A 15,221-nucleotide genomic window follows, 5' to 3' on the forward strand; every position below is an offset into this window, starting at 1 on the left:
GCTCCCTCACACTCCCTCCCTCTCCCTCCCTCCCATCGTCAGGCTCCCCGCCCTTAGTATCGCGAGACGAGGTGAGAGCTGGCGGAGCGGCGGCGGCGGCGGCGGCAGTAGAGGTGACCGAGGCGGTGGCGGCGGAGGCGGCACCGAGCGCTGTGTCGGCCCCGGTGCGGCCGAAGTCGCGGTAGAGCGTAGCCCCCACGCCCCTCCCCCGTCCGCGCCCCCCCTCTTTCCCCGGGGATGGAGAAGGCGACGGTTCCGGTGGCGGCGGCGGCGGCGGCGGCGGCAGCGGCTGAGGGAGAAGGGAGCCCCCCGGCGGTGGCGGCCGTGGCGGGCCCCCCCGCGGCGGCGGCGGCGGCGGCGGCGGCGGAGGTCGGCAGCGGCGTTGGCGGCAGCAGCGGGGCTCGCTCGGCCTCTTCTCCTCGTGGGATGGTGCGAGTCTGCGACCTACTCCTGAAGAAGAAGCCGCCGCAGCAGCAGCACCACAAGGCCAAGCGTAACCGGACTTGCCGACCCCCCAGCAGCAGCGAAAGCAGCAGCGACAGCGACAACAGCGGCGGCGGTGGAGGCGGCGGCGGCGGCGGCGGTGGAGGCGGCGGCGGCACCAGCAGCAACAACAGCGAGGAAGAAGAGGACGACGACGACGAGGAAGAAGAGGTTTCTGAGGCAAGGGCCTGCTTTCAAAGGAAGGAGGGAGGATGGGGCAGTAAAGGGTAGGGGCCGAAGGTGGGAGGGGACTTGCGGTGGGACAGATTCCTGTGGGTCGATCTATCTCAGCGGCCAGGCTTTCCACTGCCCTCTTTCTTTCCCCGGCCTAAATCGTGAGGTGTGGGGATGTGGGGGAGGGTAGCTGACACGTGGGGGTGGGAGGACCACAGAGCCCACGGAGTTGGTGAACAGCAGGTTATCCCGGGATGGTTCACATGGTTAAGGATGGAGGGAATTGGTTAGATTCCCTGTTTGCACACCCGGCGGGGTCTGCCTGGGGTCAGCAGGGCCCTGTTATTCCTGGGGCGGGGGCGGGACCAAAGCGGGAGGGGTAAGATAATAGGTAGCTGAGTCTCTTGGGGAATGACTGGGAGGTTGGTAGATTTCTCCCACTTGTGAGGTGGAAGAGAGAGCAGTTTGGAGGGGAGGTAAGGTTGTAAGGGACTCAGAGCTAAGTATTTGTGTATGTGAGAGACACGTGAGAAGCTGTACTTTTCCATACTGTTCTGCTGCAGGGTTTTTTTTTTTTTTTTCCGTAACTATTGTGGCTGCTGAAATAGCTTTTAGTTCTTTGCTCTCTCAAGGATTTTGGATGAACCGATCTTATATCCCTATATATTTATATGTAACTGAGTGGCTGAAAATATATTTGACTCTTACATGTACATACATATACATCTTCAGATGCTTCCTTAGTGAGGAGGAATTCAGCCAGGCTCTCTCGTTTTCCAGATATTCTGGGGCAGCTCAAGAGTGCTTTGAAGCCAGTCTTGGTTGTGGTGAGTTGGAATAGGAAGGCCTCTTGGTTTGTCCTAGTGATCTGGTTTCATAACTGTTTTATAATTTTTCCTGGGTCCACAGACAGGCGGCGTTGCAGGACCTTATTCTTCAAAGGCCATATAACCCAAAAGCTCAGTAAAACATAGCATACTGACAACAAACGAAGAGTTAGCCTTACTAGTTATCAACTCTTTTGTAACTCTCTTGTCCACTCCCTGAAATGGAAGCTAGAAAATCTTGATTCGGAGAAAGAAGTTGTAACTTAAGGCAGCAGAAGGAAAACCGCTTTAAAGGCTGATTTTAAATCCAGTTGTACGAGAACAACTGAATTATCTAGAAGTAGCACTTGCCATTTATTCTCTTCCACAAACAACTTATCTTGGTGCAAAGCTTGTTTTTTGAAAATTGCATTTTTGGATCTTGAGTTCTGTTCAAATAGAGAAATACCTTTTAAAGAGTTTGAGACTTCCCTGTTGGAAGACCAGATTCTCTTTTACCTCAGACTGGATGAAGTTATATAGGTAGAGATGTAATAGTTAAAGTATGTGTGCCAAAAAGATGAACACTCCCTGCTATTCTGTATCCTGTTGAATTCTAAGCATAGATTTGTATTGATAGATTTTGTATTGATTTTAGTTGGAACCTCTCAATATATAGTGTGTTGCTCGGGCTGCATTTGAAACAATGGAGAAAAGGGTGTGACAGGATTCTTATTTTCAGTAAAATCAATTATGGTAGTTAGAATCATTTCCTTGTACAGTTCTTTACAGAGATGAGAAACATTTTAGAGATAATCTAGTTCAGCCCTTTTATTTTAAAAATGAGGAAAACAAGGCTTAGAAGAAACTGATTGTGGTGGAGTGTAGCAAAAGTAGAAAATCAAAGTTTTCTAATGGTTCCGAACAGTACACTTTATATGGCAGTTTATTTCCTCGCATCCCCCTCCCGAATCTTTCAAAAAACAGGCAATGAATTGCAAGGTAACACAAACATGCAGCTGTGATCAGAATGCCAGTATTTTATTAAGATTTTAAATACTCCCACAGAATATTAAGCTCTGGTTTAGAACTCAATATCAAGTTGAGTGTAGTACTTTGGGGAATATTCTGCTGTAAACTTCACATACCTAGGTAGTTTTGTTCATTGGAATTTGGCCTAATAAGCAAAACTTTTAGTAAGTTTATAGGTGTGTTAGTTTTGTGAAGCAGGTTTATTTTCTTCAGAAAATGAAAATGATATGTTTTGACTTTCATCAACTAGGGAGTTTCTTTGTTTTTAATATGCTTTATTTTGTTCTGTCCACAGTGGTGTAAACAACGGGTTTGTCATTTGTTATGAAGATGAGTCAGGAGAAATAAGTGTAAGAAAGTGCAGCCATTAAAAAACATCCGTATAGGTACATGATGAGGGATGAGCAAACAGAAAGGAGTACAGTATGTCTTTGCACCTGCCTCCATCCTTGACCAAAATAAAGAAATAAATAAACCTCATAGTCACTGTACACTATAAGCTAATTGGGTGAGTTGTGCAATGTTTTTCATTTCATTATCATTTTATTGACATGTCAGCAGAAGTTTAACTTTCTAGAGCTAGGAAATCTGTGGCTAATACTCTTTGTATTTAAGTCCATTTTCTAATTCATTCTGTTACTGGCTACACAAAACGTGGATGACATGATCCCTGAGGTTATCCTTCTAATAAGAATTATCAAAAGGTTAAAAAGAAATATGTCAGGTTATAGTTTTTGTATATAGTTTTGGTTTCAGGTACTTAACCTGAAAAAGTGGATGATAATTTAACAAAAATATGTATATTTACTATGAAGAAATGTTAGCTGGATATTCTTCATATCTGCTGAAAGAGAAAAGTTCGAAGGAAAGGAGATTCAATTTAAAGAGTAAGGAGCTTTGCTTGAATGTTGAAGAAGATCTAATTTTTAAAAAAAAATTTTAATGTTTATTCATTTTTTGAGCGAGAGAGAGAATCACACACACACACACACACGTGCGCGCGCACACACACACACACACACACACACACACAAGTGCGAGTGGGGGAGGGGCAGAGAGTGGGGGAGACAAAGAATCCGAAGCAGGCTCCAGGCTCTGAGCTGTCAGCACAGAACCTGATGCAGGGCTCAAACTCATGAACCATGAGATCATGACCTGAGCTGAAGTTGATTGCTTAACCAACTGAGCCTCCCAGGTGCCCCACAAGAATCTAATTCTTATCAAATGTTACAGTAGGTTATTGAGAATTGGATTTTTTCTTCAGTGTTTCAGCATAGGATAATCATGTTTTAGATAATTTATGTAACTTCATCTATACCTGAAAACAAAGGATAAGACCAAGAGCTCTCCTCTGCCCTCTCCTTCCCCCCTCATTTGACTCAAAATCTTAGATCAAAAATTGAAAAATGCATGGTATCCTTGGTTTTCAGCGGATGACTGACTAATACAGAAAATACACAGAAGTGTATTTCCTAGCATGAAAGGCTTGATGCACTTCTTTTCAAATTAGTGGACTAAATTAAATTTCTTACTTGAATATTACAGGAAAACAATGTTGAAATTTCAAGAGTTGATACTTTGGAGATTTCAGAAATAACATTGCATTCTATTGAATGCATTTTTAAATGTAATTGAATGGTTTGCTAATGCAGAATTCAAAGAGGGAAAAAACTTGTTAAAGGTAGGATTCATGTTCAAAAGTAATTTTTATTAAAGAGGTGTGAAATGTAAGTACAGTAGGAGTGGATTAGAATTCCAGCTCTTTTTGGTAGATAACTTGGTGCTTTAAACTCAAGAGACAAACCTAGTGAAGAAATTTTAGACAAGGGGAACCAGTGAATAAATTAGTACTGACTTACTTTTGAACGGATTTGTAAGGCTAGGGAGAATTTGTAGATATGGAAGAAGTAGGGTTGAGAATGAGAGAAAGAAAAATTATTTCAGTATATTATGTTCCTTCAAGTTCGCTTCCAGATCTTTTGTTGTTGTTCTTTAATGGAAAAATGCCACCCCAGTTCCTTTGTTGTAACGGTAGAATCCCAGTTGAGTCCAGAGAAGCTTACTTGTTACCCAGTTTCATCTCTTAATTGATGAAGCAGTATTTGTAAACTAGATGTTAAGATCTTTGAAGAAATAGTTATGTCATAATTATCTTGTTTCATAGTCTGCCTAAGCACTTAGGAAAGTTCCAGAATTCATTTAGGAAACCAAGAGGAGTTTCTTCCTCTCATCTTGGATCCAGGGCTGCCAAATCGCGCCGAAGTTTGGATTTCAATATCTTTCAGTTGCTAATTTACTTCTCTTACTGATGGTGCTGTTCCCTAGGTGTTAGGCTGAAAGACATTTAAAGCCAGTTTACTTTGTTGAATGCCTGATAACTACCTTAAGCCTCCTACATATATTTACATTTTAAAAACATAGTAAGAAACTATTACTTATTCAGAGCCTACTGTGTGTCAAGTCTAACATAATGGTTAAGAGCACGGACTAGAGCTTAGAGTCAAATATGATCCATCATTCAATAGGTTTGTGATCTTGGGCAAGTTACCTTAAACTCTCTGCGTCTCAGTTTCTTACTGTGTAAGTCGTGATAATGTAGATCCTATTTTATACCATTGTTATGAGAATTAAATGAGATAATACAGGTATCCTGTATTCTCATTTTATTTTCACCCTGTCTCTGTGGAGTAGATGTCCTCATATTTCTTTAATTATTCATTAAATGCTTAAGAGTTCCTGCTTTGTGCTGGGCATTTTGCTATACTGGGTAAGTAATGTTGAGCAAAACTGTTTTAATGCACATTGATTTTAAAATGCACCAGTGATTAATGAGAGTAAGAGTAAATGGTTAAATGTATATGCTGAAATCAAGTGGGTGAGTTTCAGAAGTATACACATGTTGGGAGGGGATATTCATAATAACTTTAGAGGCAAAAGATACAGGCTTAGAAGGGTTTTAGGTAGCTTCATCAGGGTCACACAGCTAATTAGCAGAGCAGGACTTAACCTGTCTGTTTGATTCAAAGCCTACTCATTCATTCATTCATTCATTCACATATTCTGTTATGCTGTTTGATGTTAAGTGTAGCATCTTGAAATTTGACATTTCAGATAGTGTGAAAACAAATTCAGGTAGTGTAGGGGAAGATCATTTTAGGCAGTAGGGCAACCAACTACTGAAGACACGTTGACTATTCCAAGCTTTTCTTTCCTTTTCTTGTTTCCTTCTCTTTTTCTTATTCAACTCATTAAAAAAGAAGAAATATAGAAAACTGCAGATAAGTATATCCATATTCCCACCATCTAGAATTAACTATTAACAAAATGAAACTTTATAGTGAAAACTACCCTCTCTAGAGGCAATCTGTTGCTTCTTCCTCCCTCTCAAGATTTTTACTTTCAAGGTTGTTTCCAAAAGCTAAAAAAATATTTTAAATAGAAGTTGTCAACTTGGGATCTGGATAGGCTGTGAATACCTGAAATTAAACCCAAGATTTTGTTGAAGGTGCTTGTGTTTTATTCTTTCTCCCCTACCTTCATAGTGTGTGTGTAAAACTGTTATTAGATACTCAGAGAGGTCTGTGACTGCCTTCTCCCTCCCTCCCACCTTCTTAGTTTGAAACATTCTCACTGCAGTAGTAGTGGGAATTCGGCAGGCATTTATGTGCCTGCTTATAACCAACGTAACGTGGTAATGCAGATGACCTATTTGTGTTGTGAAGTCCAAGACTTATTTGTTCTTTCTGGTAAACTAGCCCTATGCTTACTCTTGTCTTAAATCCTCATATTTTGCCTTTTAATTGTTTAATTGATGAAGTGGTTTTCATCTAGTCTCTATGGACTGTCAGATTTGAGGATGGAAATACTGCGTTACACATCTTTATATCTCCTGCTGCATTGTACCATGTGTGTTATGTAAGTCTTAGTGTCTTACCTCTGCTAGGCTTTCATGAAGTCGGATCTCTGAAGTAAAAATAACTAAATAAGTAATAAATGAATAAATATTTCTTCTTTAGCCACTTACTCTGGAAATATTTGGGATCATCAGAGCAGTACATTTTGACTTCCCAAAATTTGCTAGACTGTTTGCTAGATTGCTTCCACTATCATCTAGTTATACTATCCAGTTGACTAGGAAATCAATTTTTAGGCAGTGTATTTGTATTTATGACAGTTTATTCTACATTCTTAGCACGGTGATTTAGTGGGTTAGGAAATGTACATATAATGAATTTTCATGTAATTTTTTCCATACTTGACCATAGATGAAAAAAATTTCACTTCACAGTAGTATGTGGGGTAGTACCTGCTGATACTACTTGTGTTTTTATTAGGACCATTAGAGGGCACCAACATCCATGGTAATCTATGCCAAATCTGACTAACTTCCTTTAATTTTCACCTTTTGAAAAAAAAAAAATTAGGTAATTGCAGGTGAAGGGTGGATATGAATACACATCTAGTCCCTGGAACCTTACCTGTCTGATAGTTATGCTTATCCACTTGCCACTCAGAAGCAAAATACCCTTCCTTTCTTAGGATTTTTAATTTCTTAATATATATATTTTTGTCTTTAAAAACTTTTCTTATCCAGTCAAGAGGGGAAGTGGAATTTTGGAATGACATAGGTATTATTTTATCATGATTTATAATTTAGGTTTTAATTATTGAAAAGGGACATGTTGGGTTTTATTTTTCCCCAAAATGCTTTGAAACTCAAAATTAATATAGATCTAATTATTGAAAGCACAATGTAAGTTGCCTTCTGTTATAAAACCCTATAAACATTACCTTGATCTTTAAAAAGTTGACCTAAAGGGTGCCTGGGCTGCTCAGTTGATTGAACGTCCAACTCTTGATTTCGGCTCAGGTCATGATCCCAGGGTCGGATCGAGCCCCTTGTCTGGCTCTGCACTGAGTGTGGAGCCTGCTTGGGGTTCTCTTTCTTCTCTCTCTGCCCCTCCCCTGTGTGTGTGTGTGTGTGGGGGGGGGGGGGGCTCGTGTGCTCTCTCTCTCTTTCCCCCTCTCCCCCAAATTAAAAAAAAAAAAAAGTTAAGCTTACTTCTGGGTAAGACTAGACATAAAAGAGGGTCAGTTACAAAAATATGTAAAGATCACAGTACTTTGAGAATTCCTTTTGGAGCCAATATTATTTAATATGTTTATAAACAATTTTGATAATATGATGAAATCCCTTTCAAGGTGTATAGATAGATCATAGTGAATTGTGTGTAATGGACAATAAGATTGTTGATAATAGGTTAAAATGTTAAATACGCTTTTATGAGTCATGGCGAAAAAAATGTGCTCTTTTTTGGTAAATGATCTGAAACAAAGCATGCTTTTTCAGTAAAATTCAGCATAGTATTGAACAAGATGAGTTAAGGTATTAGAGAATTATAACTTATTTTAAGTAATTCTATGATACATCTGCACAAAACAGATTATGTGTATTTTTGCCGGCTGTACCATGAAAATGTTGACTAAAAGTAGGAAAGTTCTAGAGTGGAATAGTTTAAAAATGATTGGAGGGTTAGGGATGGAATCCATGATAAAGGAGGACCGTAGATTATACTTAATTATATACTTAACTGCTTGTTACTTAATATTCAGATTAATCAGTACTAAAACTTGAGTTATGGAGAAAAATGTGAGGTGCATTAGATACTATTATTTCAGTTTTGAAAATGAGTCATCTCCTCAATTCTTATTTCTTGAGCTTATTTGCAAGTACACACTAGACATGACAAATTTACAAAACTAGTATACCCGTGTCTCTCCAGCAGGGCATAGTCCCCACCTGAGGTACCACTGGGTCTCATTTAATCTTTCGTTTCTGTTTTTTTTTTCCTGTTCCCCTTGTCCTCCCCCAAAAGAAAGGAACAGAAAAGAAAATAAAAGGCAAGAAATAACCCCCTAAAATTAATTTGTGGTCTGGGTTTTCCCTCTTGAATTCTTTTTTTTTTTTTTTTTTTAATGTCTATTTATGAGAGAGAGAGAGAAAGAGAAAACAAGTGGGGGAGGAGCGGACAGAGGGGGATAGAGGATCTGAGGCGGGCTCTGTGCTGACAGTAGAGAGCCTGATGTGGGGCTCAAACTCAGGAACTGTGAGATCATAACCTGAGCCGAAGTTGGACGCGCAACCGACTGAGCCACCTAGGTGCCCCTTGAATTGTCTTTTAATTAAAGAACCTTTGAGAAATAGAGAGATCTGTAGAAAAATTAGTTTTATCAGTTTTGAATTTAGAATAAGCATTAATGTATAGTTCTGTTTTCCTTTCCCTCTTTCCTGTCACTCTAAATTTGAAACCTGATAGGAAAAGGAAGCTTCTTGTTTGTGTTATACCAGTTGTATTTCCAATTCAGTGTTTGACCTCAGAGTCTCTTACGTTCTCTGTGCAATGTTTCCCTCTTACTTTTTTTTTTTATTTGAAGTTAATAACAGAAATACAAAACCTCTAATATAGTTTTTAGTAGTTCAAGATGCAGTATAGGAGTTAATTCTTTTTCTTGACACGCATTTATTATCTCCTATATGTGGCTGATTTCAGTATATAATAATCTCAACCATTTCCCTCTCAGTGAATGTTAAAAAGTTAACTATATTTAAAATAATAGCTGTATATGTTGAACAAATTGATTTTATTCATGTTGTAGGTTAGTAAAACTTAACTTTACGTACATGAAAATTTAGCACAGTGGTGGAATTTTTTAAAGATTTTGAGGAAATATCACTATTATTATACTCTTAGAAATAAGTTTATTTAAGAGCCATTATTGGGTCCTAGCAAAATCAGAGATTATGAGGAATTTGAAGAAACTGAGACATTATTCCTACCTTCATAATATTTAAATCATGTTGAGATAAAACTAATAATAATTTAGAACTGTGAAGATGATTTTAATCCTGTATAATTATTTGGGAATCTGTTAGTTTTCAGTGCAACTGTGTGCCTTTAGAATTTATCTCATTATAGGGATTGTTTTATTTCTGTTTTGAATACAAGTTGGGTAGACTTGGGTGCCCAGGGTGGCTCAGTCAGTTAAGCGTCCAACTTCAGCTCAGGTTATAATCTTATGGTTCATGAGTTCAAGCCCCACATCAGCTTTCTGCTGTCAGCACACAGCCCATTTCAGATTCTGTGTCCCCCCTTCCCCCCACTCACTCTTTCTCTCTCTCAAAAATAAACATAAAAAAAAAAAGTTGGGTAGACTTTACATCTTTTATGAGTGCCTCTTGGAATACTCACTAATTTTTGGTGTTAGGTTCTGATTTTTTTTTTTTTTTTTTAAGATGAGGTCTGTATGTGCTATTTTTCTAGAATGTCTTTGACAATTAAATTACACCAAAGACTTATCCATCCTAATTTACCCTGAAGATTTTGTAGTAAGAAGAGGTTATAAAGATATACTTGTGGTTAATGCAGGTATAAGTATATTAAATTATGAGAAATTGAATTATAGAACAGTGTAGAATACAATGTTAAATATCTTCTAAATTAGATTTTAAATATGGTGTTAAATATGGTGTTTAAACATTATTAATTAATTAAATGTATGCACATGTGTAGAAGCATGTACATATTTATAGAAAATTTGACAAAATCAAAAAGATCCAAAAAAGAATACAAAAATCTCCTATAATTCTACTTTCCAGAATTAATCATTATTTAAAATTTTTTCTTTTTTTCCCCTTGGTGTATGTTAATCAAATTACCTGTCACACAGAGTAAAACTGTCACTTAGAAATCTTGTCTGCTAAAAGTTTCATTGATGACCATACTTAAAATATGTCAGTTGAAGAGAGAAATCTTCAGATAATGGTTGCATACTTATTTAACTATAAAAACTAATGAGTGCATTCCTACTTTTAAAAAGTCTTCTAATACATGAGGGTTTCTGTCTCATTTTTTCTTAGAGTAAATGCTGCTAACAGCTTGGTGCATATCAAATGTTCTAGTTTCTTGGTGAGAGTGGATGAATGAGTGTGGGGTGGAGAAAGGGGTATGTGTGTCTAACAGTACATTAGGATTTGTCTCATTGTTCTTACTGACTTATGAATGTTCCATAGTATGAATGTTTATGATTTATTTCCTCCTTTATATTGGTAGACATTTTCATTGTTTTCAGTACGTTGCTATTACATGTATAATGCTGAAATGACCATTCTTTTACGGTTATTTTTAAATAGAAAAATATTAGTTTAGGATGGATTCCTGGAAAGAATTACTAGGCCAAAGGTTTTGCACATGTTAAATTTAATAAATACTCCCAAGTTTTACTTCCATCAACAGGGTAGTAAGAATATTACCGGAGGGGTGCCTAGGTGGCTCAATTGGTTAAGTGTCCGGCTTTGGCTCAAGTCATGATCTTGCCGTTCACAAGTTTGAGCCCCACGTTGGGCTCTGTGCTGACAGCTCAGAGCCTGGAGCCTGCTTTAGATTTTGTGTCTTCCTCTCTTTCTGTCCCTCCCCCGCTTATTCTCTCTCTCTCTCTCTGTCTCTTTCTCTCTCTCTCTCTGTCTCTCTCTCTGAAAAATAAATAAACATTAAAAAAATTACTGGAAATGAGCAATCTTAGTTTTTAAAATCTTTTAAACAAAAAATAATGTTTTTGTTTTTATTTTCCTGATTACTGTTGACATCAGTTAAGTTTTTATGTATATTTTTCATTTGTATTTCTTTTGAAAATTTGCTGTTTTATGCTTATTATTCTATTAGAATTGTCTTTTTCTAAGTGATTTGTTGGTGCTATTTAAATTTTTTTTTTTTCAACGTTTATTTTATTTTTGGGACAGAGAGAGACAGAGCATGAACGGGGGAGGGGCAGAGAGAGAGGGAGACACAGAAGCGGAAACAGGCTCCAGGCTCTGAGCCATCAGCCCAGAGCCTGACGCGGGGCTCGAACTCACGGACCGCGAGATCGTGACCTGGCTGAAGTTGGACGCTTAACCGACTGCGCCCCCCAGGCGCCCCTAAGTGATTTGTTGGTGCTATTTATATTTATGCATATTAATCTTTCACAGTATTTGTTGTTCTCTGCTCATAGTATTTTCACAATACTATGTGAAACATTGAAACATTTTTATTTTTATGTAGTAAAATGAATTATTCTATTGTGACTTTTGGAGACCTTCTTTAACCCAATATTTTAAGAAAAAATTCTTAGAAATTTTAATACTTCTGTGCTTTGTTTTCAAAGATACATGGATATCTTTTTGGATATAATACTTCGTTGTAGGGTCCATTTCTTATTTACTCATTTCAGTATCATTTGACTTTGTTGACCGATTTTTGTGTCTTAAAAAATGCTACCCTCTTTGCTTATGTTATACCGTCCTCTTCTGTTTCTTTATTACTAGCTGCTTTTTGGTTGGTCTTCTTACTTCTTCCTACTCCCCTCATTGTAAATCCTTTGATTATTTAGTACCTTATTGCTCAATCCTGAGCCCTTTTCAGTCTTGTACGTAATCTCATTTCTTAGGTGATTTTATCTAGTCTTATGTGTTTACATATGCATAAGTTAGGGACTATCAAGTGTGTCTTTCCAATTCAAACTTTTCTTCTTGAGTAGTGGTTTGAACCTTTTTGGTCACCCAACATTTGTGCAAACCTTTCTTTTAACACATACTTTCCTTTCTCAAGGGAATCGATCCTAGGTCCCATCCAGTTACTATATATAGCTCAGCCCTATATAATGCTTTTATTCTTAATTCAGCCAGTAATCTAAATAAATAATGTATCTCTCCTTTTGCCCAGCCCATTGTACAGTAGTTGATAGGAATAGGATGATTATTAAGGATAATCATAATGATGCTTCTTTGGAGAGGGAAAGAATAGAAGTAGATAGCAGTTGTTGGTGCATATTAATACTGAAATCCTTCTGGACAGAAGACTCTGCCTTGGCAACTATGTCAATTCCTTGGTTATACTCTGTTTTGCTCTGTGGGAGGAATGCACTTTGACTATTGCATGTGTCCTTGGCTTTGTTCTTAGGTGATTCTTCCTTGTTTGTTATCTTTCTTTGCTACATCTGAAGTAGAAGGCATTCAAGAGTATGACATCTCTAGGAATTATGCAACTTTTATAGCTCCCTGCCAGTTGGTATAGATTTAGGAGCTGCAGGGTTATGTAAGGTTCAGTCATAGGTTTTTATAGGCCACTAATATAGTTTGGTGGTAAAACTCTTACAAAAACTTAATAGATTTCTATTCTTCCCTTTTTTTAATTATTTTTTTTATGTTTATTAATTTTTTAAGAGAGACAGAGACAGAAACAGAGTGTTAGCAGGGGAGGGGCAGAGAGAGGGAGAGACACAGAATCTGAAGCAGGCTCCAGGCTCTGAGCAGTCAGCACAGAGCCCTGTGCTGGACTCGAACCCACGAACCATGAGATCATGACCTGAGCGGAAGTCAGATGCTTAACCAACTCAGCCACGTAGGCACCCCTGTTCCATTCTCTTTAAGTCAGTACCATATGACATTATCTTCAGCAAAAGATCTCTTTTAGTCCTAATTTTTTGAAATCTACTCATCCTCTTACTGGTCTCTCTCTGTTCTAGACCTGTTCCTTTTTCTGTTACTGGGCTACCTTGAGGGCATCTGAAATAATAGGCTTGAATGGTGTATCCGTCAAAAGTTTTACCAGAGAAGCAGAACAAATAGGAGATTTGTATATGATAGAAAGAGAGATAGACATATATTAAAAGACTTACTACAGGGAATTGGATTACAGAATTCTGGGAGCTGGCGGAGTCTGAAGTTTGTAAGGTAGGCATTTAGGAAGGGAAGATCTCAAATAGGCTAGAACCCAAGGTCATATGCTGACATGGCTCTCCCAAAGCAGTTAGGAAATGAAGATCCAGGGAAGGGGGAGCAATTGTAGACTCAGCTGCTATTCACAGTCTCATTTGCCAGGAAGAACCCAATCTCCTTTAAGATCTTACCTATTAGGTCATGCTCAGTAAGGATGATCCCCTTAGCTTAAAGTCACCTGATTAGGGACTTTAATTACATCTACAAATCCCTCCACAGTAGCACCAGGATTAGTTTAGCCTAACCAAGTTGACACATCAAGAAACCATCACATATGGGAAAGCAACACTCTTCACCTGTTCTTTGCTACTATGTGGCAAAGAACCTTTGAGGTGACAAAGTTCTCTCTTTTTATTTGGAGCACAAAAGTAGCTGCCTTTGCTGATCTCAGAGGCCTGGATTTACTGGACTAGAGCTTCACTCAGTGGCACTGTTTTTATGTTTATCTCTGCTCACAACTCCCTTATTCATGGTTGAGATGATCTTCTTGCCTGTTTAAACAACCAACACCCCACCAATATTCTGAGTTTTTCTAATTGCTTTTCTTCAAGCTATACACACTTGGTAGTTATGTAATGTGCCCTCCCCATTATTACAGACAAGAGTTTTACTAAATGGTTTGTCACTGCGTAACAGAGGTTGTTAGTTTTCCAGCCTGACACATTTCCTTGCTATCCTCTAGCCTTATCAGAGTTTTTAAGAATTTGTTATGGCAGCCCTTTACTTCTAATTTAGTGTATTGATTAAAATATAAGATAGGTTGTTGGAACAAAGAGACTCCAAAACACTTGTGGTTCAAGCAGGATAGATTATGTGATAATACTCTAGGGAAGTCCTTCAGGTTGTGCATAGGTCTAAGTGTCTCCTGTTTTGTTACACCATCCCTTAACCTGTGCTGTCCAATATGGTAGCTGCTACCAGTATGGCTACTCAGTGCTTGAAATATGGCTAATACAAAAATCCAGTGGCTGGATTTTTAGATTTGCTTTGTTTTAGTTTTAATTAGTTTAAATAGTCAACCTGTGGCTAGTGGCTACCATGTTGGAGAGTGCAGATACAGAACATTTCCATCATTATAGAAAGTTTTATTGGGCAGCTCTGCCTTAGGGTGTTGACTTCATCTACAAAGTCTAATCTGGCTCACTAGCAACACATCCATGTTCCAGCCTGTTATGGGCTGAATGGTGTCCCTCCCAAATTCATGTTGAAACGTTGACACCCATTGTTGTTGAGAATGCAAACTGGTACAGCTGTTGTTACCAGTATGGAAGTTCCTGAAAAAATTAAAAATACAACTACCCTACAGTCCACTAATTGCATTACTGGGTGCTTACCCCCCAAATACAAAAACACTAATCAAAAGGAACGTATGCCTCTGTGTGTTTATTGAAGCATTATTTACAATAGACAAACTGTGGAAGCAGCCCAGGTGTCCAATACATGAGTGGATAAAGAAGATGTATGTGTGTGTGAGATAGAATATTATTCAGCCATAAAAAGTGAATGAAATTCTGTTTGCAGCAACATGGATAGAACTAGAGAGTATAATGCTAAGTGAAAATAAAGACAAATACCATATGATCTCACTCATATATGGAATTTAAACAACCAGACAAGCAATAGAAAAGAAGGGAGAGACAAATGAAGAAACAGACTCTGAAATATAGAGAACAAACTGATGGTTACCAGAGGGGAGGTGGATGGGAGAATGGGTGTAATAGGAAATGGGGATTAAAGAGTACAGTTAACATGATGAAAAAAAAAATAACATAAAATGATTTTTAAAAAAAGGAAGACTTAACCCCTAGTAACTCAGAATGTGACTGTATATAGAAGGTAATGCCTTATAAAAGGGAATTAAGGTTAAATCAGGTCATATGGGTAGGCCCTAATCCAATCTGACAGGTGTTCTT

The 15,221-nt window shown here is 38.3% G+C and overlaps 1 protein-coding gene across 4 annotated transcripts in view; it reads left to right on the plus strand.

Annotated features, from left to right (window-relative positions):
- The first annotated feature begins 233 nt into the window (after window positions 1-233).
- Window positions 234-15,221, plus strand: part of ANKRD17 (ankyrin repeat domain 17) — a 164,599-nt gene continuing 149,611 nt past the window's right edge. For all 4 annotated transcript variants that reach the window (XM_043572493.1, XM_043572494.1, XM_043572497.1 and 1 more), the window contains exon 1: window positions 234-663. In XM_043572493.1, coding sequence (XP_043428428.1) covers window positions 238-663 — 426 coding nt within the window. In that variant the 5' untranslated portion in view covers window positions 234-237. The remainder of the gene's footprint in view (window positions 664-15,221) is intronic.

The sequence above is a fragment of the Prionailurus bengalensis genome, chromosome B1 (genome assembly GCF_016509475.1).
Source record: "Prionailurus bengalensis isolate Pbe53 chromosome B1, Fcat_Pben_1.1_paternal_pri, whole genome shotgun sequence".
Classification (NCBI taxonomy): domain Eukaryota; kingdom Metazoa; phylum Chordata; class Mammalia; order Carnivora; family Felidae; genus Prionailurus; species Prionailurus bengalensis.